This window comes from Melospiza georgiana, chromosome 3 (assembly GCF_028018845.1).
Source record: "Melospiza georgiana isolate bMelGeo1 chromosome 3, bMelGeo1.pri, whole genome shotgun sequence".
Classification (NCBI taxonomy): Eukaryota; Metazoa; Chordata; class Aves; order Passeriformes; family Passerellidae; genus Melospiza; species Melospiza georgiana.
The window spans coordinates 61,583,928-61,610,596 of NC_080432.1; the positions used below are offsets into that span (position 1 = coordinate 61,583,928).

The window sequence follows — 26,669 nt, forward strand, 5'->3', positions numbered from 1 at the left end:
ATTTTTATGAGATACCAAGAAAGAACAGGCTTGCTCTTCAAAATCGGTAGACAGAGAATCCAACCAGACTTCATTGCTAAGCATTCAAACTTTGAGAGATTGCTCTACTGACACTTAAAATTTATAGTTCTACAACAGCCCATACAGCAGCATTATTGGAGACTGTAAAGCATCAGAAAGCCTACAGAAGTAAAGAAGTACCTTCTACAAAGGACTGTACTGAAAACTAGCATGTGCATTAATATAACCCTTCCTTTGTAAAGTTCTTTGTACTTTTACACAGACCATTGAGTGTAGGAGTCTGAGAACAAATTGTGAAAGAGCATTTTAATTTCCAACTATTCATCTAAAAATTTCTCTTCTCCAATGAGCTCAGAGTACCTCTTAAAACTGGTTATTTCGTTTGTTTATCATCTGCTTTGCATTACCCATATGGATTCTGAAAAGTCAGTTACACACCTTTTCTTGATGCATAATCTCAAGGGATATATAGGACATTCATCAATCTTGCAAAATTCTCACAAAATCTAATTGATGCTTATTAAGTAATATAAAACCCAGTGGCCTGCATAAACATGATTAGACACCTGAGGTTGAGCATCTTCCTACATAATCTCTTCACATCAAAACTAATTTCTGCTAAAAGAGCTATCACCTGAACTCCCATAAGAGTACAGTTAAATTTTTTGCATAATTTTTGCCTTTGCTTACTCCAATTCTATTCTATTATTTCTTTTTATACAAAAAGCCATGACCAAGTTTTGCCTTCTTTCCCTTTCATTATCAGTCTCTTCCAAAATTTATCATAATCATTTCATAGTTTAATACATTTTCTTACTCATTCTCTGCTACATTTCAACACTATCAATTTCAGACTATCTGCCATTCTGCCTCAAGCAGGATTGTAACCTCATCTATTGTACTGTTTTAATTCCAGCTCCCTCCAGATTCAGAGAGAGGAATTCCCTTCTCACTAAAATAACAGACTCCCACTTCCAGTAGTAAAGGAGACTGAACTTAGGATTAAACAGAAGTCAATTTTATTTCCCAGATCTCTTTCTGATAGCATGAATTTAGTTAAGCTAAGCTGTTCCTGTCTACTTTGACAAATAGCAGTATTGAAGATGTAGCAGGAAGAGAACTATTTAGCCAGGTGTTCCTTTGCAAAGGCTCCCTCTTTACAGTGAGTCAGAGCAGAGTGCGGGGTTGATAAAATGTGGCTGATAATAAACCTGTGGGTAAACTAAAGGCTTTGTTTAGCTTATTATTGAAAAAAAAATCTTGATTTCTCATTCACTCTCACTTCCTTCAATTAAAAGAATGTTCTTAAAAGGCTCTTAGTTTTTTTGCTTAGCTGGGTACTTGAATAAAAAAGACTGAATAGCACATCAAAGTAACATTAATGTGTGCCTTGGTTCCTGTTTGTATATAGATGACCAAATTCATAGCACTGCAGTTCCACTGCAACTTACTTATTCACAAGTTTGCTAATTTGCCATTTTTTAAAATCACTTAATTAAGACAATTCAAAGAAAATTTCTTTTCTTTTAGTTCTGCAAGCACATAAGAACATGTGCAAGCCCTATAATACTTTTTATTTCAACCAGCTGTCGTGCACAATCTAGACTATGCAAAGCAATAACCAGCCTGTTTTACAACTGACAGAACCCATTCAGCCCTAAAAAGGAGTCTCCCATACTCAACTGCCAGCATAAAGGAAGGGTATATGAAACATTACCTGAAAAATACATAGTGATTTCCAAAGAAATTCCATTATTCCATTTAATAGGTGGGCATTTCTGACAAAAAGCTCAGAACTACATTGTTGAACAAATTCTAAGAAAAACAACTGAAATTTATGGACCAGTGTTATGTTTGGTAAGGGCTCAGAGCCAAAATTTAAAGCTTAAATATTCCACATATCCAAGGAGTAGGGGATTGAGTGGTTTAATAGGAACCCAAGGTTTGCGGCTTAATGTATGAGGTCTAATTTATTTGGTTCTCAGTATGATCAGCATCAAGAGGGAGCAACAAAATCAGTGAACAATGAGACACACGAAGAAAGCACAGCACTGCCCAAAACTTCAGGGTGTTTACTAAAAGACCAGGGATGCTGTCACTGAGACTAATTTTATTATATTCAGTTTCTTCTAGTCACTGAAAACCTGTACATAAAACATGTCACTTCCAAAGCCTTCCATGATTCATTTCAACTGCTGCAAACTAAATTATGCACTTGAACTAAATGTGCACTTGCATGTGCACAATCTGGAACATACCATTTTCAATACAGTCTTCCTCTTTGTTTTATTTTACTGCTGACAGTTGTCCAAATGTGCTACATCTTATCTTCACAACCTTCTGGAGATACTCTAGAACCTCAGCTTCAAAAAGATAGCAAACAAGGACTGCAACAAAAAGTTGATGAGATTGACTTAATGCTTTCAGTCTATTCCTTAGGCCAGAGTAAGTATCTGACTTGTAGAATGATAACTGTGGGTTTTGAGGAGCAATACAGTCAGGGGAAGACAATACCACAGCAGAGACCAAAAGGAGAGGATCTCAGTCACAAACGCAGACACAAAGACTTTAGGCAAAGAATGGGACAAATAGAAGTCAGGATTAAAAGACAGCAGAAGCTAAGTAGGCATGGAAACAACTGACAAAGGCCTTGAAATAATTAATTTAAACATTCCTTCAAGGAATGTTAAAATTACAAATAAAGAAACAGAGAGTAAACAAAAGGATTAAAGCAGACATTATCAATCCAACATGGAAGACAGAAAATATCCATCCTCATCATTTGAGCAATGTTCATCAAGACAGAAAAGTGGACAAAGACATTGCAGAAATCAAGGTGAAAGTCAAAGAAGCCTCAAAATAAGAAATACCACAAAAAATGAAATTGTGGATAAAATGCACGATAGAACTAAATGTACTATATTTCAGTGATTACCTACAAAGATAAACTCTAGTAGAGCAAAGCAGCCATTCTCATTTTGATAAAAACTGCCTTTTTCTGCCCAATATGCACCTGCACTGTTACTCTGGTGATATAAAAACACACGTACATACTCATTTAGCCATCAGCAATTCTGACATTTTGAAAAAAAAAACAGTCTGCATAATATCAGTGCCCCAGCTTTCAATAGCAAAGATCACAGCAAAGTGTACAACTGAGAATGCAAGGTTATAATCATGAGACTGGAAAAAAAGTTCCAGTAGTCAAAAAAACTTGGTAATTGGAGTTTCAAATTATGAGGGGTCATCATGACTCAAACACATAAAATTTTGTCACTTGCCACAGATCATATACTGAAATCAGAACTCTTCACTCCCTACTTCAGCTCTAAAAATATGTCCATGAAACATTCGTCTAGAGTGTGCAAAAGCACAAAACCAATAATGTCATATGTCCATATAAAAAAGTTATTAATATTTAGTTCAGCAAAAGCTATCACCACTAATCAAGCTGGCACACATCATCATATCTCCTTCCTGAGAATCTGCTCCACCACCTTGCCACTTTTCATGCCGTAGACAATTAAATATGGAAATCACCGGTAGCCTAAGCTGCACAGTTCTGAAATCAAAGGCCTGCCTACAGGCCAGGAGGGAGAGGACAGGCAGAGAAAGCACGCTCAGAGCCTTACCTTCCAATGAGCAGGAACTCGCCGAGCACCCCCAGGCGGCGCATGGCGATGAGGATGCCCCTGACAGTCATTCCCTCGCAGAAGCACACCACCACTCTGGCCTTGGGCAGCCTCTCCCGCAGCTTGCGCAGCAGGCGGTCAAAGCTCTTCTCGCCGGCGTTGCTGTAGATCTTGTCAGAGTGAGCAATGCAGAGACCCTCTTGGGCAGCCAACTCTTTGAAGGCTTCCATTCCACTTTCCCCATAATTTCCTATTAAAAAAAAAAAAAACAACAAACTATTGAATTGTGATGGGAAAGTGATAGTTTCCCCTTCCAAAATCAAGCAGCATTAGTAGAAGGAGGAGCAAAAGAGATCCATCAAAGTGAACATCCTCAGATTTCAGTGGAACAACAGGATATCCATGTATCTGTAGGTCTTAACAGAACTGGAGACTGCAGTTCTGGGAGGGGCTACTTACGTTGACTTACAACAGAGAGTAAAGGGGATGTTAAATAAGGAATGGATAGGTAGAAAAAGGGACAGAACGGACACTAAGAGTGAAGTTTTATTGACATTTCTATGGCATAACCCACAGCCAAGCTAATTTAGCAAAACAGTGACAGGAAAAGGAAAAAAGGATTTAATTCTAAGCTGTCTGAGTAACATGCAGTCCATGTTCACAAAAGTGAACATGAATGATGGATGCACATTTAAAACATGCTGATCTGGTAACATTTTCAAAGTCCAATTTGACCAAGCAATGTTTATGACAGCTAAAATTTAGGCTTGATGATGTGTCTCTTAGAATAGGAGAACTTTCTAACTGAAAGAACTTCAGAAATAACCTTTTCTAAGGCAGAAATACTTAAACTGTATGGTCCAAACTAAGTATAAAACCTGATTCTCAAAATCACATCTGTTTATACATTCAGCAAGCCAAAACAACAGTTTTACAAAACTCAGAGGGCCTTCTGCTATGGAAACAGGTGAAACCCCAAGTTTTCTTTGAACATTTTATGCCTGACATGAGCACAGGACTTATGATGAACACCCATCACGTAAGAGGAACAGATGGATTAAAAAAACCCCATATCTATTAACAGTAACAAGAAATGGTTCAAAAAGAGAATAATTAATTTGATGTTATCCAAATCCATAATGTTTCTTTCATCTAATGAGGAAGTAAAATCAGATATACTGATCACTTCTAGATCCTGATCTTTTCAAGCAAGGGGTGATTGAGGAGGTCCCACTTCCCTGTTTCCAGCAACTGTTTGAAACAGCAAATTGCAAAGAGGGGGACTTCTGAATAAGGCTAAATTTCTTAAAAAGAAAAAAAAAATTTAAACTCCTCAAAAGTGCAGCCATCAGAAGGAAAATGCAGCAGGAGACAGTTCTGTATAAGCCCAGTAGAAATGTATGCATTTTTCCAAAAACATGGATCATTTTCCACAGATCAACACTATGCAGACACACTATGACATCATTGTCATACTAAGTTGCAGACAAACCTGACAGGTCTAGTGTCAAACACAAAACTGAAGTTCCCCGGCCCTTTGCACTGAGCTGCCCTAGTTTCTCATAAATTTCAAGCACAGCAGAATGGCCTCTTTTCTAGCCTGTGACTCAACATCATACTCAGCAATCAGGTCAATTCTGCTTTTTTTTCTGTGAGCCAGAGGTACTCCTGAGCAGCAGTCCTACATGGGTGTGGGGAGGAGAGGAAGATCTGTGTCTGGTGGGAACTCAACACCAAACAGCCCAATCCCACAACCCTGTACTTGGGTAAACCCTGTGGCCTTGTCATACGCTGAGAACAACCCAGATGGATCCATTTCCACGTATTTATAGGCCAGGACCTGCTCTCACCAAGGGACTTACTCCAAGGCAGTACAGTTTGAGCCGTGCTGCTTTGATGACTTGCCTCAAGTTCCAGACTGAGGCAGGACAACCTCACCCCTGACTTGTCATTAGCAAGAACTTTATGTTTCAGCAGGATATATTTCCCAATTTCATGTGGGAAATTTGTTCAATAGAGACTCCTTTGAAACCAGTAAGGTTAGTCTTAAAGTCCTATCTAAGGAGGGACAGGAGACTAAACTGAATAAAGCTATTAGATGTTTAGGCAGTGCATATTAAAAAAAAAATATATATATAGCAGGTTTCTTACCCAAACTTTAAAAGAAGGGTTGTGTCATACATCAGTAAAGCACTAATTTTGCTGTAGTTCAAGTTAATTGTTGCAAGAAATGAAAAATTAAATCCATTTGGATTGATTTTTCTCAACTTTAATTTTGATGAAATCACAATTATCTCAAACATAGTCAAACCCATACTAACAGTAAAACAGCCTACCAAAACATATGCTAAGAGAAAGATTGGTGTCTATAAATTCAGTAAGTGTGACAGAGAGTCCAGAAGGGAAAAAGCTAATTAAGATCAAGAACAACATGAACACAAGATGAAATAGGCAAAAAACAAGGCAAAAAACCTGCAGCTCTAAAGGAAAGATATCCAATCCTTATATGAAAGTAGCATAACAGCTGTCCAGTAGCAGCACAAAGAAGTCTGATGTTTGAGTGGAGCTTGCTCAACCCACAAGAGCATTATGTAAAGCAGGTTTCTGCAACAGCCAGAGATGAGACTTGGTGACCCTGCAGGTTATCTTAAAATCTCTTTGCCATGCTCCCAGAGCAAGACAACATGCTGCACATCTTTCCCCTCCAGGGAAAAAGATCAGAGAGAAAAAGAACGTGTGACATAAGCTATGTAGATTGTTCAATGCACTCAGCTACCGAGGTATGGACAATGTAAGGGCATATATGGAATAGAAAGCACCAGCTAATTCTGTGCAATAGCCAAAAACAGAGCCATCTGTACCAGCTTGGTGGGTACATCCATTTCAATCCACACTCAGACACCTGAGAGGGAAAACCTGCAATGAAAGAAATCTCTTCATGATTGTAGTCAGTGAAGAGTTACATCAGGGCCCCAGGCTAAGAACTTTCTTCCTTTGAAAGAGCCATTGAATAAAAGATCTAATCTTATCTGAAACTACCTTTTGCTACCAGGATCAGCTGTGAAAGGCAAAATAATTATTATTGTGATTTTCTTTCTGACCTCTACCCAAAACTAGGTGAGACAGTAACATACTTTGAGCCCTACAATTGGGGCTCAAACAGCCTTTGCTGTTTTTTAACCTTTTTTAAGGTCTGTTCAACTTGTACCCTAATCAAAAAAAACACACATTTTCCCTAAATGCTTCATTCAGAGTCTGTACAGCAGTATAAAGGTAAATTCTAAACCTGATATGACTGCAATTTTACCAAGAGGATTTTTATAACACTTTCCTTTCGTTGCCAAAGGAAGCTTTGCTTCACCACTGAGGAAATTCAAGATAAGGCCATTTCTGAGATGGATCCACATATCTAAAGATATTGCTGAGAGTTACATATAGTGGTAATTATTCTCACTTATTACATTACATGCCTTAAATATCTTAATAAAAACATTAGGATGCTGTAGTAAAAATCAGAGATGTTATCTTGATCCACAGAAGACATACAAAAGAAGAAACTAACAAAAAATTCAGCCTCATAAATTGCTCCTGTGAGCCAGTATTACATTTTTGCCACAGCTATACTGAAACTAGCACTCTTTGGTTGTATTAACACTTCAGTAGTGTGGGGAGTAGAACCCATGAGCTCCATCTAAAAGGTTTATGTTCTTTTTCTTTATTACAGCTGTTTGGCAAATTTGTCCCCATTCTCTTTACCAAGAGAACTATTTGTTTTTCATTTATGAAATGAAGCAGAAACAGCTCAGCAGTGAAGTGTTTATGAGAATCCTGGAGACTGTTTTCTTAAGGGATGCATAGAATGTCTGTGTGGGTCTTCCCAAGCCATAGAACAGTGTGCTGTGTTTTCAGGGGGCTTGAAAACAAAAAAAATGTGTCCCACTTAATCTCTATATTTGAATTAAATCAGCCATTGATTTATTTGGACAATAACATAAGGAAATATGAATCATTCATATTTGAACTGAACATTTCCTTGAAATATAGGCTAATCACCATTTAAAAGAAAATCTTCAAGACCATAATGCTGAAGAGAAAGACTGAGACTGTTCTTTCTTGCTCTGCTTTAAGTGTCATTAGAAAAGACCAACTACATTTTTAAGACCCATTTAGAGAGACACCTACAAAACTGACAAAACCCTCAGCAGAGAACTCTGCCTGGAAGAATGCTCCAATGCACTTAAAATGACAAAAGAACGGCAGCAAAAGTTACTTCACCCACCTCAGCCATGAGTAATCTCTTCAGGTGAGGTCACCTGCTGTTCACCACTAGGGACTTATTTGCTGCATTTTTTCCTCTAAACCATGACAACCACTGTGGAGGGATAGAATGTAAGAAAATAAAGATAGTGCAGAAGGTAGGCTCACACCTGAGAAGTTGCAGCTGTACTAATCACCAAAGATTAGGAACAGGCCTGCCCTTAACAGGCCACAGCTGAGTCCGATGACAAGATGAGTGCTACAAAAGAGTGGGTTAGCTGGGTGAGGGGAAGGGTGAGTGGAGTTTGCTGGTTGTGAGGAAGAAAGAGTCAGTGCTGTGAGGAGATGACCATGAGAAATCACCAAGAAGGTAAGGGACTTTTGCAATAAGATGACGCCAAACCACAACCTGGATCAAAAGTCAATGTACAAAAACTCCCCTATACCCTGCAAGCACACAACAAAGGTAATGCACCAAATAAGAAAACCACAAACTCCAGTTTGGATGTAGGGTGCTACAGAGGAAAGTCATATTGCAAGAAAGTTCCCCTTTTCAAATTAACAAGTGAGAAACTATTTTTTGTCTTCTTCTTTCCTCTCTTAATGTTATGATCTGATTTTTTTCACCTCTCCCAAGCTTGTAAACACCTTGCTGGAGGTATGAAGTCTGTTTCATTTTTCAGTATTGATTCACTGCAAGACATCTCTTTTACTCGACTAATTAACTACTTTTTGGCAGAGAAAATAAGAGCAAGAGGACTGTGTAACATACCAGCAAGTAATAACTTTTTAAAATCTTCACTGCTGCAAAGGCAAATTTTACTTGGGAAGAGCAAAGCAAGGATGTGATCTGATTGTCAAGTTAGTCTCTGACATACTGCAGTAAGTAATTTGTAAAAACTAGTAAGAGTAATTTGTAAAAACTAGTAAGACAGTAACTATACAGTAGTCAAATACTAATCTGAAAAGACAGGAAAGTTTGGGACCACTGAACAGAAAAGAAAAATAGGCAGAAAGAGCATAAGTTTTCACTCCTGTAATATGGTATGCCTCCCTGTGCCACAGGAGGATCTTTGAGTAAGGTCAGGAAACAAGAGAGAATTGAATTCTCTACTTTTAATGGATTTGTTACAAGTACCATATTAAATAATCATGGGTATACTGTTAGTTGATTACAAACTAAAAAATTTCAGCCATCAGATTTAAGCTAGTATGTTAGTAACAAGTTGGGAGCACATACAGAATCATCTAACTTTCAGAATCTGAAATGACAAGCAGTCACTTTCTAAGCTGTAATAATTCAACCGCTCACATCAATTTGTCCACACCTTTGATTGGGAGAGTTACAAATAAAAGTCCATGTTTATTCCCTGAAGGTACCTGACTGAAAAAAATACTCCAAAAAAGTTGTAGAAATGGATCTGCCAGTGTGTGTTATTGTGGTCTATCCCAAGCATAAATGCTGTGTTCATAGAAAGCAGCCTTGCTGGCACACAGCTTCCTGGGCCATCAAACTGACACTATGCAGCCTCTGCCGGACTTTGTCACTGGGAAAAGGGCAAGGATCCAACACTTCCATGTTTCCCCAGAATATCTTTTTCAAGGCTATCCCACTGATGTCAGGGGGGGCTACATTTTACCAGTTATAAGTTATTCCAAGTAGGATTTGTTTTTTCTTTTTCAGTGAACTGTCTACACCTAATGTTGACTTTGCTACCTAAAGCCCTTTACCACACCATTTCTTTTCAGAGTTCAGATAGAAAGTTACATTGAGAAAGCTTCCTTTGCTCAGTAAATTTCACCTCAGGTATCTTTAAGGGACAATTTCAAAGAAAGTAGCCCATGAGGGTACTTCGCAAACCCTAAAGTACTGGCTATTTTACAAAAAGTAGAATACTCTGTGGATGTGGGCTCTGTTTCTGTTACCAGTCAGGACAAAACAGCAGAGAAAACATCAAATTTACAAACATCACTTGACCTAAAATCTTAGTGAAACTGCAAAGCTTAAAAGGAAAACCACTACCACTTCCTTCATTCTAAGTGGTTTACAGAGGAAGGAACAACCCAAAAGCTGCTTTATAAAGAATGCTGAAGTGGCTATTTCAGTTTCTCTAGGTAGAGTGGATTTGAAGAGAGAAAGAAGTCCTGCAAACATTGGCCCCTAAGGATAGTTTAATACAGGTTGAACATCACTGCTACTCACTAGAGGTTTTCCCCTGTCCTGAAGACCAGCTGAATTTGTTACTGCCTCCTATCCCTTCGATTGGGTCCAGCTGCCCATCTCCTCAGTTCTAAAGTTGCTTTTAGCCTGCTACCATGCATCAGTATCAAAGTCCTCCTTACCACCATCATCTTGCCTTCCAGACCAGCCCATGGCTCTCTGGAAGTCAGTGTTTCCCTTACATTTCCCTAGATGTTTATCTTTGACACTGTCAAAAGGACATTGTATTGGATGGAGGCCTTACCATCTTTTAGTTAAGGAGAAGAAAACTCATTATTTGAAACTGAAACTATACTGCAAGCACTCTGTCTTCATTTAAGCTTAGGAAAGTTTTTTTGATTCTTTCCAAGCAACTGCACTCTAGCCCTACAAAGGCCAGAAGGATATGTTAAATGAATGAACTGAGTCATCTTTAGTACACTACAGATCTCAGCCATCTGTGCTTACAGCCTGTTTTCTTCAGGCCCTTCTAGAAATGCAGAAAGTGAGCTGTTAAGGCCAGACTGTCTTTTTTTCTTTTCCTAGTTTTTCCTAACCAAAATTGAGTACAAGGGATTTTTTTAAAGAAAAGCTGAAATGATTAATTAGATGATTATTACATCCATTAAACAATACACTATGCCTAACCTAATTAGAGAAATGAGCTTATATTTCAAACAAGAAAACTTACATAATTTTATTAAATGCTAGGTTAGTTCTTGTCACTAATTACAAAGTACACTTTTGCCAATAGCTCACCACAGTGATGTGTTAGCTCAGTAAAGAAGACACAGAAAAAGGTACGATTCTGCCACTCAGTAAAGTGGTTATATTTCAGCCTTCATCCTGAAAGCAGCAGGTGCAATATCTTGAACAACTACTTGATATTCTTGTCAGAAGTACAGCCACAGGTGAAGTCAGCTTGAAGTAATGAGACTACTAATGCTAAATGACACTTCCCTAATAAGACAAATGCCAAAATGTGGTATCATGCCGGTTTTTCCCTAAATGTCTTCAAAGCATACACCCAGTGATTATTTATAAGGTATCTGTCAAGGAGTTTGAGAGGTTTATATTCTAATGAAGCTATTTCAGCTCCAAACCTCGCTGACACACACTACTTTTAACAAATTTGCTTGCTGAACTTCATCTTTCTGTTCATGACTTATCAGCAAGAGGCTCCCAGTTTTCTTCATAAAATATTAAAATTAATCTAGTAATGCCTAGCATTAACTGTTGGTTGGTTCTCTTGGTTGAAATCAGTAGAAAAAAGTCTCACACTTTTTCATGTGTGTTTCTTGATGAGTCTGGGGAAAGTAAATGTAAGAATAAAGTTTCAACCCCTATAATAATGTCTTTTTGTTTTAAGCTTGCTGTGAATATTACACTTAGTAAAATCATTTACAGAAGTAGTTATAGCAAGGACACCCAAAAGTGCAATAAAAGGAGAACAATATTCCCTTTTTTTTTAATATGAGGAGAAATTTCAAGAAGAAGAAAAGAAGTATATCCACAGTTCTGCTCATGCTTTGGCAGTTTTGCAATTAGATTAGCACACCAAGCACAAGTTTTAAAACCTTGAGCAATCAAAAATCATGCATAAAAGTACCCTATATGGAGGTTTGAACATGAATTAATGAAAATTTTAAATCATATTTCTAGTGGTTATCTGCTTTCTGAACCTGAGGACTCATAGCAATCAGTTTCTGACCTTTCCTTAAAATTTTGAGAGTTAAAGATGGCTATTTTGTTTTAGCGACTCAAGATACTCACAAATTATATGTTTTTATGGGCTCTCACTTAGAAGTTCAAGCATCATGAAATGCTCCATAAAGAGTCAGCAATACTATGACCACTTCCCAATAACCTGCACTACCAATGACTTCAGCAGGTATCTGGAAAGGATGCTAGAAATGAGGTTATTTTCTGAAGAGTATTTTGTACTAATTTTCTTAGGAAAGAGAAGTTAGTGTTTGGACCTACTCCCACTGAAGTGAGATTTCAGTGGCAGAACTATTGAATATTTATTAATTTTTAAGAGAGACAAGCAAACTATTAAATTTTATTCTTCACTGGCTGTTAACACTCATCATTGAAAAAGAAGTCGAAAAAGCTACTGAACTACAACCCCAAAGCTAAAAGTTCATGACCTTTAAGGCAATTTTATCTTACACATAATTGTTAGACACTGATACATTCTGTTCATTTGAGTCACAGCTCTAGCTGTGAATTATATTACATCTGGAATAACATATAACTGATAAATTTTAGTCTTTTGTCTAAAAAACTATACGTATTCTTATCTTATCCATCACAAGAGAAACTGTGTTATCTAATTGGAATAGAATCCTGCAGGTTTTACAAACCAGAAGATAAATTTTTTGATGTATGCTTTATCAAATCTCTGAATACTGTAGACTTATTATTCAGAAGGATATTAAGCTATTTTAGAAATAATTGTGGTTTAAATTAAATATGTTTAAGAAAAAAATGACTGCCTTGGTGTACAAGTCTATTAAATGTTTCTATGAAAATGAATATAATTTCATAACATTAAGTGAAATAAATTCAAAACAAAAAACAAATTCAAATCCTGAGTTTGAAAGGTACTCTCAGTTATAAAGTTGAGGAGAGATAATCATACCAGCATTTCCAATTGAGTTCATAACTGTAAGGATTGACACAAGATAAATGTTTGAATTACACAATGTTAAATGTCATGTCTGCTGCTGAAGGGTGAAACATTTGAAATACCTTTTCCCAAAGGCTATCGCAGTATCTGCATATGAAAAGGTGATTTAATGTTGGGAATACAGGCAGAGCTAGTTCAAGAAATTAACGTAAAAGCTGAATTACCACAAGTAAAGAACAAATTAGTAGTTTACTTTACACAGCTCCCACAGAGGTAGTATAAAAGAATGAACTCTGGAAGGGCATCTTGAGAGGTAGAAAAAAATGGCCACATGCAAGTAAGAGAAAGTGATAAGCTGAACATGTGAGATAGTGAGATACTGCACCTGTGCAGCTCTGCAAGGCTGCACCCCAGGGATGACACCTTGGCCAGGTTGAATCCTCCTATACCCCCACCCATGTCCATATTCAGGAATGCTCTCAGGTCACCTCCTGTGCTCCAGGACCTAATGGGGGAGGCCTCAGGATTGGCAGGAGGCCCTTGCAGTACTCCTGATGCAGTTCTGAAAGCATCCTCGAGGAGATAAGGGCAGTGCTGCTACACAGACCTGTAAAATTGCTCAATGGAGGGAAAACAGAAGGACCCTTTGCTGGGCTAAGAAATAGAAAAAAAAAGACAAATCATGGAGAAAGGTGAAAATACTGGTTTTTTTTCCAAACATTGCAGACTCTGAAGTCTTGTCTACTCTACAGCCAGGGCGTACAGACAGACCCTGAGGAATGGCTTCTAGGTACTCACAAGTTGTACTGCAATCCAGAAGGTCCAAGGACCCTTCTGTTCTCAGCTCAAAACAACCTGAACCCAGGTATGTCACGCCATCATGGCTTCAGCTGCTCTGTCCTCAAATAAACGTTCCTGGTAAAATGCGCTGAGGGCAAGGAGCAGCCCTCAGTCAAATGCCCACAAAATGCCTGCAGGCCCTGCATGTACCAGGGAAGCTGGACAAGCCCTGCTCGCTCCCACCACCTTGACTTTTCCCAAATTGTCCCTCTGAGGGCCAAAGCCCACAGAGAAGCTGGGCACCAGCAAGGTGGCCAAGGGGAGCTGGCGCTGGTGCCATGCCCTGGGACATGGCAGAGCCAGCAGAGCCGCCATGCTGGCCCTGGATGGGGCTGTGGCTGCCTGGCAGCTGAGCCACCCTTGCTCCCAGGGAGGCTGATGGCAGGGCAAGCTCCTCTGCCCCACCAGGTCCTGGTTATTGGGAGGGGAAGCCAGGATGAGAAGGAGAAGGAGAGCGAGGGGAGGCAGGCCCACAGATGGAGCAGGGGCAGGTGCGACATGGAGGAGAGAGGCCGAGGCCGTGCCTGCACTGAGCACATCCAAAAGCAGCAGCCACTGAGGGCAAGGCAGCCATGCTTGCACAGCTGGCTGAGTACAAGCTCTCCAGGAACAGTGTCAGCCACTGCCAAAGCAGGCTGTGAGGTGGCAGAGTGAAATGCAGATTTGGGTGGCCTGCTGGCCTCAGCTTTGGCACCCCGCTGACAGTGAAGAAGCAAAGCTTTTGGCCTTGACAGTGCCAAAGGGCAGCATTGACATGGCTGGCTCTGATCTCGCATCTCAGAGCCAGGAAAAATACATCTGCAGCTGTTCAGATGTGAGCTTCATGGCAAAAACATTATGGGGGGACTCCTCAGCCATTCCATGTGGTTGTTCCAGCATTGGGAAACAGCACAGCCCGCTGTGTGCCAGGAATTTTGATGAAGGTATTCATCAAAGAGTGATTCTCATGGTGTTCAATATTTCTGCCATGACTGAATCAATAAATGATTGACATACCTGCCTCTTGATCTTATGGCAGCATGTCTGGTAGGTCTGATCTGCACACTAAAATATTCCATATATTTCTCAACAGCAACAATTTTTTTTTTTTGACAACAAAGCATATAGCAGTTCAACAGATGTACTTACACCACCAGAAGTGTCAGAAAATCCATCCCTAAAGCACTGACTGGGCACCATGGGCATATATAAGAGACTTAAAAATCATAATTGCCTTAAACACTATCCAAGATCACTAACGAGATCACCAAAGGACTTTGGGCAAACAGTATTAGAAGGCTGCTACCATCAATGCCCACCCTCTCACCATCACTGTCATCATCATCCCACCCAAAATATGCCTCCTGGATTTGGGGAATTTGGACTGTGAGCTTACCTGACAGGAACTCGAGATAAAATAAAGGTGGCACTATTGTTCAATTATCTCTGGTCTGAGGAGAAGTAAACAAGGCTGAAGGAGAAGAATGTGTCCACAAGGAAAGCCAGACCCAGCAGCTGTGCTGAAAATCAGCTCTGGCTGGCTTTGGGGCAGGCGGGTCATAGTCCACGGACTCATTTGGTGAGGCCAGGTTTGCACTCTCCCTGCCAGCCAAGGCGGGGGGAGAAGAGTTTTTGTGTATGATGGCAAAACCTCCCATACAGAGGGGTTGAGCACCCATCACCAGATGCCACAAGCCAGATAAGAAGCAGATCCTGCAGAGTCTTCCCTCATGCAAACTGGCTCAATTGTAAAACTCTTCCAGCTGCTGGGAATGTCACATTCACACGGGACATTCACATGAGAGGCAGGTGTCTTGTTTTAAAAAGGGTCATAAACCATCAAAGACCCCAGAAGCACTCACCAGACCCATTCCTAAGGCCTTCCACAGGTTCAGAGTGTGTTGCAGAAGACAGTGTAAAACTCCCCAGTGCAAAGGAAGTGTTTGGCATGTTCCCATGGATATCTGAATGTACTGTATGTTTTGTGGGAACCTCATCATCAAGAGAACCAGAAAAGGACAAATGGGACACTGCTGAATCCACAAGGGTGGTGAATATCTTTCTACTTAATCTTCTCTCTGTCACTTTTTTCATTCTCTCTCCCACCTTCCTTCTGCTTTTCCTATTTCTTTCTCTCTCTCTCTGATCCAAAAGCACAAGACACTACAAGTTCCATTTTGGCATTGTATAACCTGACATCACTAATGTGCCTCTGGTATGAAGTAGCATGATGTTTTGTGACAAGATGTAAGCAAGCATGAGTGAGAAGATACTGATTCTTTCAGATGTATAGAATGTTTTCAGGCCAAATATCATCAGCTTCTTGTATCTAATCCAGATATAAATGAGTGAATTGGTGCTGATGGAAAATATGTGAGATAAAAATGAAACAATTTTTCAGTTTCTATTACATTGGACACTTTATAATTTCTTTCTTTGTTCCTTTCTTTTATTTTATTTTTTCAGAAAAATAAAGTTCACTTTCTCTTCCAATTAAAGTAATTACCATTAACCTTCAGTAACACAAATTGGTGTTAAGCAGAGGTGTTAGGTTGGCCAAGTGTTAAAAGAAAAGAAAACCAAAAGAACAGAGAGGGTCCTTATGACAGCAAGCTCATAAAAGTTTCATAAAAATGTTAAATAGATGGAGAGGAAAAATAGGTCTTCTTAGAGAAAAAAATCAGCAGTGTAAAGGCCAATGCAAATTCTGTATACCACTGAGGTTTCACACAAAGTCTTTCTCTCCCCAACAAAGCATTTCTGGAACTTAAAATAAGATCTGTTAGTCTTATATAGAAGTCTCACATAATCTCCTTTCCTCCATAATATTTGTTAGATTTGATGACTGTCAGTATGGAACCAAGATTTCATCAAAATAGCTGGAAAATACTAATGCTTTTCCTGCTATTGTGGAAAGAAAATAATGATCCTTCTTAAGATTTAACTAAGAGATATACAAGTCACATGGTCCTTTGGATGGCACTGGTATGTCCTTTTTATGAATTGTAAACATTTTCCTTTTTGTCCATGCAATTGAATCTTTTGTTTGCACGGTTTGCATGCACTTGTCCTTTGAGGAGCTGATAATGATACTGTGATCTTATTGGACACCTTTAATGAAATGAGGTTTGTCTTACTCTATTCTGAAGAGCACCCTCCTGTTAGACTCTATGATTAATTGGATTAAAAGAGTGATGTTTCTGTATGTAATTGCATAAAGAAACAAATCCATGTTTGTTCCCAGCTGCTTGGAATAGGGAATTTCGGGGCATCTGTGAGTGTGTACTATATGAGAGCAGAGATGCTCAAGGACTGGGTAGATGCCACTTGCAGTACAGGGATTCCCTCAGAAGGTGCAGAATGCATTAAGCAGTTTCCTTTTCAGTAGTGTTTCCCTGTTTCCAAAATGCTGGTATATTTTCACCATCTATGTATTCAAAAATACTGAACAGTGTTTTTGTTTAAAATATGGTCTGAAAGCAAATTTTTCTCTGTCTCCTTTGAGACTGTTTGAGCCTCAGAAGGTAATACTGAAATTAGCCACTGCTCATTTCCTTTGATATTGTCAGGATTCAGTTCAAGACTTCCTGATTGCACGGATAAAACATCGGTGGGGAAGGGAGAGAGAAAAGACTGTCAGTCTAAAACCATACACAAATTGTTGTCATAGATTTCAGCCTACTTCCTTCAGGGATTCAGTTAAAATCCCTCTAGGAAGGTTGCCCAGATAAGAAGATAAGAAACTCCTTCATGTATGCAACATGAACCAATTCCATGAGCAATGCATTGCAACTCATTCCAAGCTGTTCTCCCACTTGGAGAGCAAAAGATGCCCCCAAAGGCAGTATGGGCTGACTATTTGAGTAACACAATGGCCTCTCCCCCACTATCACTGCAGTCCCTTCCCAGGTGCGAGGTGGAGGGGAGGGTGTGAATGTGCTTTTGATTTGTCTGGGAGGGTGAATACAAATGCAGAAGGCTGCTCTTGAAATGTCAGCCTGACGACAGGAATTACTGGCACAACCATGAGCAAGCCCTTTCCTGCAAAATCATTGGCATCAGCAAACTTCAAAATTATGGACAGAATTTGTATTAGCTTAAAGTACATTTGTTAGACTTTTCTACAGTCCTCCCTCCTACGTAACAACAATTGAGTTTCATATTTTATGTGTATGAGATCTGGTGTCTAAGATTAGCTTTTCCTCAAAAACATATCTCACATTGCTATGGTATTTCCAAATGAACTACAATCTTATCCTATACATCTGTCCAGGTTTTAATATAATCAGAAAAGCATATGGCTATGCATATTAACATACTATGAGAAGGACATGCATTAGGCAGACCTCAATTTTCAGCTTTGATAACCTGACTATTTATAAGCTGTTGGAAAGCATGTTAAATGACAGAGTGAGGACAAAAAAATCTACTGTTTTGAGGATGCATATTTAACTTATTGAATCTGGGTTCACATGCATATATAAGTGCAAAATCAGAAGAAGGAGTTGGGACTTATATTTCTGACAATTTAAAAAACGCTGTTGCAACTTGATGCAGGGGGAGGCCAAAGGATGAGGGGTGTGTAAGTTTGGAAATTTTAAAAAATATCAGTAGCACTCATCTTCTCACTTTTGCCTCTCTTGGTTCCAACATTCCTCTATCTATTCCTTGGGTGCCTGTTACCCGTGCAGAATCAAGAGGACAGTATTTCCAGCAGATACAGCAGTATAGCAGGGCCATGTTTAAAAGCACAAAGGCATAGTTGGCAAAAGCCTCTCATAGGCTTTTGGGAATCTAAGAGATAAACCAATTATCTTTTGAGATTAATTAAAAGAACCCTCAGTGTACAGAGTGGAAAAATCTAACAGTATAAGAAATCCCCAGAAATTGTTACTGAACTTTGGAAAATCATCAAATACATATTATTTATGAGTGAAAGAGCCAAGGCAAGGTTACCCAAGAATCAGAAAAGACAAATGGCCCTGTAAAAAAAGCTTTTAAAGTCTGCTAAAGGTCAGCTGAAGTGAAAGATATATCTTCCACTTCATCAAGATATATCTAAAAATGAAATGTGTTCATTTTTCTCACCCCTGTATGGGCCATTCACTTAAGAGCTGGACACAATCCTTGTGTGCCTTCCAACTCTGAATATTCTGTGATTTTGTGAAAAGGCTTTACTCTATAACAATAATAAGGGCTGATGACCACTGGCTTTTTGCACAAGGATTTCCATTTTTACTTAAATAGTTTGTCTGCCCTAATCTTAGGTTAGTGCTTTCTGTGGAATTTCAAGCTATTAAATTGAAAACAAATATTTACATGGTGCCCCTTTAAAAGATGTTTAAATTTATCTGGACTGAATATCTACTGATTTTTTTTTTTTTCAAAAACAGAGGCTCAAGCAAATGACAGCTGAAAAAAATGAGGGTTTCGGGCTTATACAATGCCTCTGAGAGTTCTTACAGTATAGAATTACAGTATTTCCAAACTGTCTTATTCCATCTTCCTTAGCTAACAATGTAGACATATCAAAACTAATAAGATATGCTAAAATAAAATGACAAGATTAGAGAGGAAACAAAATAGGATCTGATTTAAAAAATGTAAATCACTAGACTCAGCTAGGAGTAAGTTTAACTTCTTATTTAAAGATGATATTTGAAGATAGCACTTTTAATGCATTGCCTGACATTTTACTGCAATTATTAAAAAAAAAAAAGTAAAACTAGGCAAACTTTATTTATCAAATTAACATACAGGAATCTTCTGAAATAATCTATTGCATAGCAGTTAGCAGCCAAAGGAACTGAATGTGATAGTTGTGGGGGTAAAGCAAATACTCTCAGAAAGACAACTGAGTAGCAGCTCAGTTCTCAGTGGGTCTGGGACCAAGTTTGTTAGCACACTCCAAGTACACCTGGCCAGGGAGAAGTGCAGTGGTCTGGCAGCTTTGTGCCCTGTACTGCTTCCTAAAATAGTTGTGGCTGATGCTGTCCTTGTAACCACTTCCACTCAGTGAGCATTAGAGAAGCCTCATTGTAACATCTAAAGAAAAGCTCAGGAATGGCAGAGCTTTTATCTGGACTAAAACCCTGGTGTGATGATTTTCACTTGGCACTCCTCAGCCAAAGATTAGAGTTTATCTCAATAACCAGCAAACAATCAAGAGTAAAAATGACATCTGAAAAACCTCTGCAATATCTTGTTGGAACACTCACTGCCAGCCTTGCTGTCAACCCTACAACCCAAGGAAAGCTGTAAGTGAAGTTTTATAGGAAAGTGACTTGTCAGGAGTTCCGCCCACAGCACTCAATCTTCTGTTAAGTCTCATCAGCAGCTTAATAATGTTTGCATTTCCAATTAAAAAAATCCAACCTGAGACAGAAAATGCTGTTAACAACATCATACTTTAAAGTGTTATCACGTATGTTGCCTGGGAATAGAGGTTAGATGGGACAGTTTTCCTTGGCAATATTAATCAGATTAATTGCTTCATTTTTCTTACAATCTAAGAAGGTAATGATTTTGCTATTTTTGTAAGTATGTGTCTGCCTATAACAAAAGGTATGGATGATCAAAGATAAATGGATTTTAAAAAAAAGAAATTCAAATCTGAATTATCTATTACATTGACATCATAGTGCTAGGAAAAAAAGATGAAACATCACTTTCTGAATTGCATCCACTTTATTCACATTTTGTTATAGATGTCAGCTCTATCAGAATATCATCTGTCTGAATGAATTAGTGAAAAATTTAGTACTTCACTTTTTACAAAAAATAAGGTTGTAATGGCATTTCATTTTGCTTCATTTTCCTCTTGTTAGCACTTGATAAATGCAGTCTTACAGGCACTGCTGCTCATCTGACATGATGTCTGCAATCTTAATTTAACAAATCTGAAGAAAATGCAAAGGCAGAAAACTTTCTGGTTTTCTTAAAATTTCTTGAGATTTTCTGCAAACTATTTTTTCCTTGACAACTTAATTTGCGTGGATTCATAGGGCCTTTTTCTCCTCCCTCCCACCTCCCTAAGCAATGTTTTTTTCTGAGTGGGCATTCATATTAACAGAGGTTGAAGAACATAAAACACAATGTCAATGAGAAACATCTGAAGCACTTCTGTATATTCATGTGTGTATACAGAGCAAGAGACAGACAAGTTGAGTTTGTCTCTTACCAATGGGATGCTGTGAAGTGGTTTTTTTTAACTACAAATGAGCATTTTTCTTTCTTTTCTCATAGAGCTATGTCAGAACACAACACTTGGAATAGACACTTCCCCTGAGAAAACTGCTGTGCTTACCATCCTTGAGAAACAAAATACCATTGCTCCTTCAATGCAAAACCCAACTGCAGGCACAACTAAAGGCACAACAATGACTCAAGAACCAAATGTTGGCTGGGCAATCTTTCTGAGTGACACCATTAGAGATTTTCCATCTTCTGAGCACACAGCACCACCAGCCATCTGCTACACAGGGAGCTCTGTAACTGGGGCTGACTCAAAGCTAGTCAAAAGCATTAGCAGATGGCAGGAGAGGCCCTGGGATTTAGGGACAGGTGAAAGCTTTGGGGTGGCGGGTTGGTTGCTCTTGGCAGATCCTAAAATGTGGATCCTAAACCTGGGCAGCAAAGTTGGGCTTTCCTTTGGCTCTCCCAGTAATCCCTCCCAGCCACTTTCTTTGCTTAGCTCTGAATTGGCCTCCTGCTTACAGAAAAAAAATGAAATTATGCCATTTAACTGGTGATATTGCAGTCCAAAAGGTAAGAGAGAAGCTTTAGAAGCCAGAAACTTTGGAAAAGAAAGAAAAAAGAGACGATGATGATGGGTCAGTGCTAGAAGGGGTTCTCCAGAACAGAAAGAATCTTTTAATAAGTTTTTATTTTACATATTTTGTGAAAGAGACAGATAATGTATACATACCAGAAGATGGTGACGGTGTTGATGGTGATGATGAATGGTAATGTCCCTTCCCAACTCAGAAGGAAATCAAGTGGCAGCTCCAAAAGGTCAGGCATTTTAAAAGGATGTGTTCAGATAACTTCTGACAGAAGTTGCTGATGAGCCTCTAAACTACTAGAAGCTATTTTTGATAGCTGTTGAAAGTTGTGAAGTGCCAGAGGTCTGCAATAAAGGCAGTGTTGTGCAATATTTAAAAGGATACATGAGTTAACCTGAGTAATTACAGGTCTGTCAGGCTGACATCCATTTTGGAAAAAATAATAGGTTACTCTGTCAGCTGACATGGAATTTGTGTACAAAGAAATTAAGGGAATGGGGCAATGTAAAGGTTGCCAATCATTTTGTTTATGTGGAAACTAGGTGTTTCCAATTCAGTTATCCAAATCATCTCTTATAATTGAATTTATAATCTTGGTTATCAAGAGTAATATAGTCAATGCAATGTTATTTAATTTCCACAGGACATCTATATTCATTTTGCATGACATTTTGGCTATGAAGCTGGAATGATAAGAAATGTACTGCAGACATAAAATAGATTAAAGTCTGGCTGGTAAGTTTCAACATACACTTGCAGTAAAGGAACACTAATTGATTGGGTGTCTCTTTATTGTGTCCCATAAGGATCTGTCCTTAGATTTTACAAGCTAACATTAAGCAGTGACCTGGAAAAACAAAAAATACAAAAGCATTACCAATAATATTTGCAAATGACAGCAAGATTGGGAGACAAGTCACCAATGCAGTCTGATCTAGGTTAGTGAGGAAACTGGACATAGACAAAGAAATATGCAGTTAAATACACACATAAATTTAAGCTTTCAAGAACTAAGAACTCTGCACTTAAGGGATATTGGAGTCCATCATGGGATGCAATTACTGCCATAGTAATTATAACAGATAATCCCTGAAGGTAATGCTGTGGCTAAAAAAAATAGAATTGGGGTTTAGTTATGCAAATAAGTGTGGTACTGTGGTAACAGAGATTATACTACCTTACCTCTAACTCACAGTATTGTGACTGCTTCTGCACTTATATCCAGCATTTCAAGATAATGGAAAAATGGTGAAATCTCAAAGAGTAGCCATCAAGATCATGAAAGACAGAAAGATGTGACTTTGAGTGAGCTATACAGAGTCTCCTCTCAGATCAAAAACAAATGAACAAACAAACAAACTCCAAAGCAACTTGCAAAAGTAAAGCATTCAGTGGGTTTTAATTGTAGAAGGAATTATATTCTAGAACAACATTTCAAGAAAACCATTGGTATTAAGGAACTTACCAGGCTGGATTTCAAAATTAGTTAAGTGCACACATACAATTATACAATGTAAGGCATCCTTCAAGAATGGAAGGCAGCCTTACAAGAAATTGTCTGGAGAGTTGTATGATTTTTAAGTTGAATTTTGTCTTGTGAAACTTCTGCTCAAGTGGCATTAAGGGCTAGACCTCTGTCTATACTCTATATTCCTAAAATATATCTTCTATTTCAAAACAGTTAAAGTTCTCATAACACCACAGCTTCTACAACCCTTGGGAACATCTTAAAAATGGAAAAACTTTCCAACTAAAGTGCATGAAATGCCATTTATCTGTAATACATTCCTATATCTCATAAGTACAGTTGGTCACACAGGTATCCAGGCTACTTAAGCACAAAGCATGCAACTTAGGAATTGTCCATAAGAGTGCTCCAGGCTGTAAATCAAGATTAAATAACTTTGCACTTCTAAGTCCTTGCATGGCTAGGGTTTGAAATGTTAATTCCATTGTCTCTAAGGTATTAGTTGTGAAAGTTTCAGTGTGATGTTACAAACTCAATGAGGCCTCTGCAGACGTGAAAGTTCAAATCAAGCAGTTCTGCTTTTAGAGCACTTATCAGAGAAATGGGCAACATAGCTTCAATTTCAACCTAAGAGAGTAAGAAAATACATCTTTCACATAGGAGAGTGGCTTAATCACTGAATAAGGTGTTTCTTGACCTGCATTCTACTGGATCTGGCTGCAATGGAGTGAACTTTCCTCAAAGAAGTCTGTACGGGCCATGTTTTGGATTTACACCTAATTGGATTCACTGTTGTTCTACCTATTGTCTCTCCTTGTCCCCTCCGTACAGAGTGGGGAGTGAGTGAGTGAGCAGCTGTGTGGGTGGCTGGCTGCTGGCTCCTTATTGCCTCCACAGGGAATAACGAACACATAAATAGTTCTTGCAAAATACAGCAGTGTCACACTTGACAGTAATGCTTCAAAAAATGGTCTTCTCCTCTTCTCAGGGAAAGGTTGATCCATAACCTCTTCAATTAGTGTGATCAGTGTGATCTTAATTATAATTAGAACTCCTATCATGTGTCCTTTCTTGGCTCTTAAGAGTGCCCCAGGATAAAACATTTTCTTAATGCTGAAATAATTTCAGTTGTCCTTTTCCATAATAAATGCATGAATGAATCACTTATCTCTAAAGCCAAGGTGCAACCAATCACCATTTCAAGGTGTGTTAGGCTAAGAGAAAACATTTCTTGTTTTGTTGTGTTCTTTTCATTTAGCTGTGACACATATTTAGATCCTTCTTTTCTACTGGGTCTTATCCTAATTGGCAGTGAGCACAACTTCTTTGTATCTACAGAATTTAAACACTCTGAGTGAAATCAAAGTTGCAGAAGTTAAGAGTAAAGCATCTGTGCCTGCAGGTGTGCTCTACCCCATCCCTCTTTTTATTAAAATGTATGCTTTTGCCTATTGGTACTCCTGACTACAGTATAGAGAAAACTCTTTTCCCTTTATTCTAAATAACAATGGACTTGGTCACCACAAAGATCATTAGTAGCAGCATAAAGTTTCCCTGAGACTGAAATTCAAATTTACATTACCATGGAGCAATTCTTTATAGAGATTAACACTTAGAATACCTGAAATCTTCCTACACAAAAATAAGGCAAACTGAAGCAATTGTGTTTCTGCTTGTAAGATGTACAGGCTTCCCCTTAGGTTCTGTGTTTTATAAACCTCTTTCCTCATATACATGTATAGTTTGCTTATATGCATGTATATTTGCCTTGAAATTATAATATATAATATATAATATATAATATATAATATATAATATATTATATATTATATATTATATATTATATATTATATATTATATATTATATATTATATATTATATATTACATATAATTAATATATAATATTGTATTATTTTGTATAATAATTAAAACCAAACTTCTTCCTAAACAAATCAGTGACAAATCTTCAGTGGACATCAATGAAATCAAATTGAAAGTTATTCTTATATTAAAATAATCTAGAGGGAAAAAACCCAATGATGATCTAATTGTAATGACTAAAAAGCTTTTTTTCAAATTCTTTGCCTGTCTGAAAACTAAGCTTGCAGCTCAGCTCAGGCATTTAGTTTTTTCAGTCTAAAGAAAATGCACTTGCTATTGATTGAGGGCATGATTATACATTCTGTGTGGTTCAGAGGTGCTTATGCCTTGTTTTCCAAGCCACAAAAATCTGGTGGATTATGTTAAAAACATGAAAAGAGCAGCACTGAAGATGAGTGATTTTGCAGTACTTGTGTTCTTTTCCAGAAGGCACTACCTTCTGAAAACAATAAAAAGCCAACTGAGTTTTTTAGAGATTGTTCTAAATATCAATATGGATTCTGAGATACTAGTCTGGGAGAGGGAATCCTCGGAAAGACTAGGAGACAACATACAGAAAGGTGCTGGCTATGATTATTATGGGATGGGATGATGAGACCTGGAGTCAGAGGCAGAGACAATTAGAAGATTCCTGTAGGATATTTTCCTATTTCTAAGGTGCTGATTTAGGAAAAGCAAATGATTCAACAAAAACCCTATCACATCAACAAATTTCCCCCTGAAACGAGGCGGCCCAGTGCCCTTTCATGGTCACTTCCAGTGGCCTTCTGCATGTTGCTGTTAGAAAATGAAACCTGCCTCCTAAGAAATGAAGCACAGATAGGGCTTATTCTAAATATGATCTATATATTTTTTTTAATTTCTGTTTCACAAAGCATTGTGTGTTCCAAATTTTAAATTAGTATTTGTTAGAGGCTAGACAATTTAACATAGCGTCTTTGGGAGTTTAGGTTTGTAGAAGCAGAAGAAGCCTGGCAACACCAAAAAAGCCTTTTACATCAGAAATCTTTGTGTGGCAGAGACACAGAAGTCATTTCTTTCTTTTTCTGCTTTGTGTGTTATTGTCCTGCATGTATTATGATAAAAGAGCTGCCTAAGCTTGAGAATTTAAGCACATACCAATTATCACTCTAAGATTATCCATTAGAACAGAGAGAGAGGAAAAAAATCCAGGTGACATTTACCATAGTGTAATCCAGTATAGCAAATGAGTAATTAAAGCAAAATAAACAAAATACTTAAAAATAAATCATAGCTTTTACATGGGCAAATGCAATTAAGTTTCAACATTCAGTCAGCTGCCTAATTACCTTGATCTTCTATTCATAAAATTAGAAAATAATTAGAAATTAGAAACCCAACCTAATCAGTTTACTTCAGTACTCCACTTTAGATTAAGACAGCAGCAACTAGCTTTTACTGTAATTTCAAAACAGCACATCCAAAATCCTGCCTTTTTTCTCCAGTGGGTTGCAGCCTGTCTTCATTTAACCCACTCATCAATTTTTATAATCCCTTGATATGCACGGTTCTAACCCCTTTGGTTTCCCCCTAGACTAACCCACTGCAGAGTCCCTTACAAGGCTTATAAATGTCTGCTTTATCAGTAGAAAATCTGTCTCCAACGTGAGATAAGCACACCTGGCCTCATCCCGTGAGGCACTGGGCACTGTTGCGATGCCATCTACCCCCAGAAACTGTCTTGTCTGAGTGTGTGGTTTGTTCTTATCCTCCATAATCCAAGTGCATAAAGTTAAGAGAGCATTCACTTGCCATTTGGGATCAAGCAAGAGCATTCTGCACCTTACAGGATCATCACACAGCATCAACACAGCTAAATTTCAGTCAATAGCTCCCACTGACTTCATTACAGTCAAACACAGCTCTGAATACAGATGTTTTACCAGAACTTGGAAGACAATTTTATTATTCATATGTCCTCAGGATACGAACAATAAAAAGCAGCTCTGTGAC

At 38.3% G+C, this 26,669-nt stretch overlaps 1 protein-coding gene across 5 annotated transcripts in view; it reads right to left on the minus strand.

Moving 5' to 3' along the window:
• The window catches only part of GRM1 (glutamate metabotropic receptor 1), a 184,124-nt gene that overhangs the window by 142,425 nt on the left and 15,030 nt on the right, over window positions 1-26,669 (minus strand). For all 5 annotated transcript variants that reach the window (XM_058019363.1, XM_058019365.1, XM_058019366.1 and 2 more), the window contains exon 3: window positions 3,654-3,903. In XM_058019363.1, the coding sequence (XP_057875346.1) occupies window positions 3,654-3,903 (250 nt within the window). The remainder of the gene's footprint in view (window positions 1-3,653; window positions 3,904-26,669) is intronic.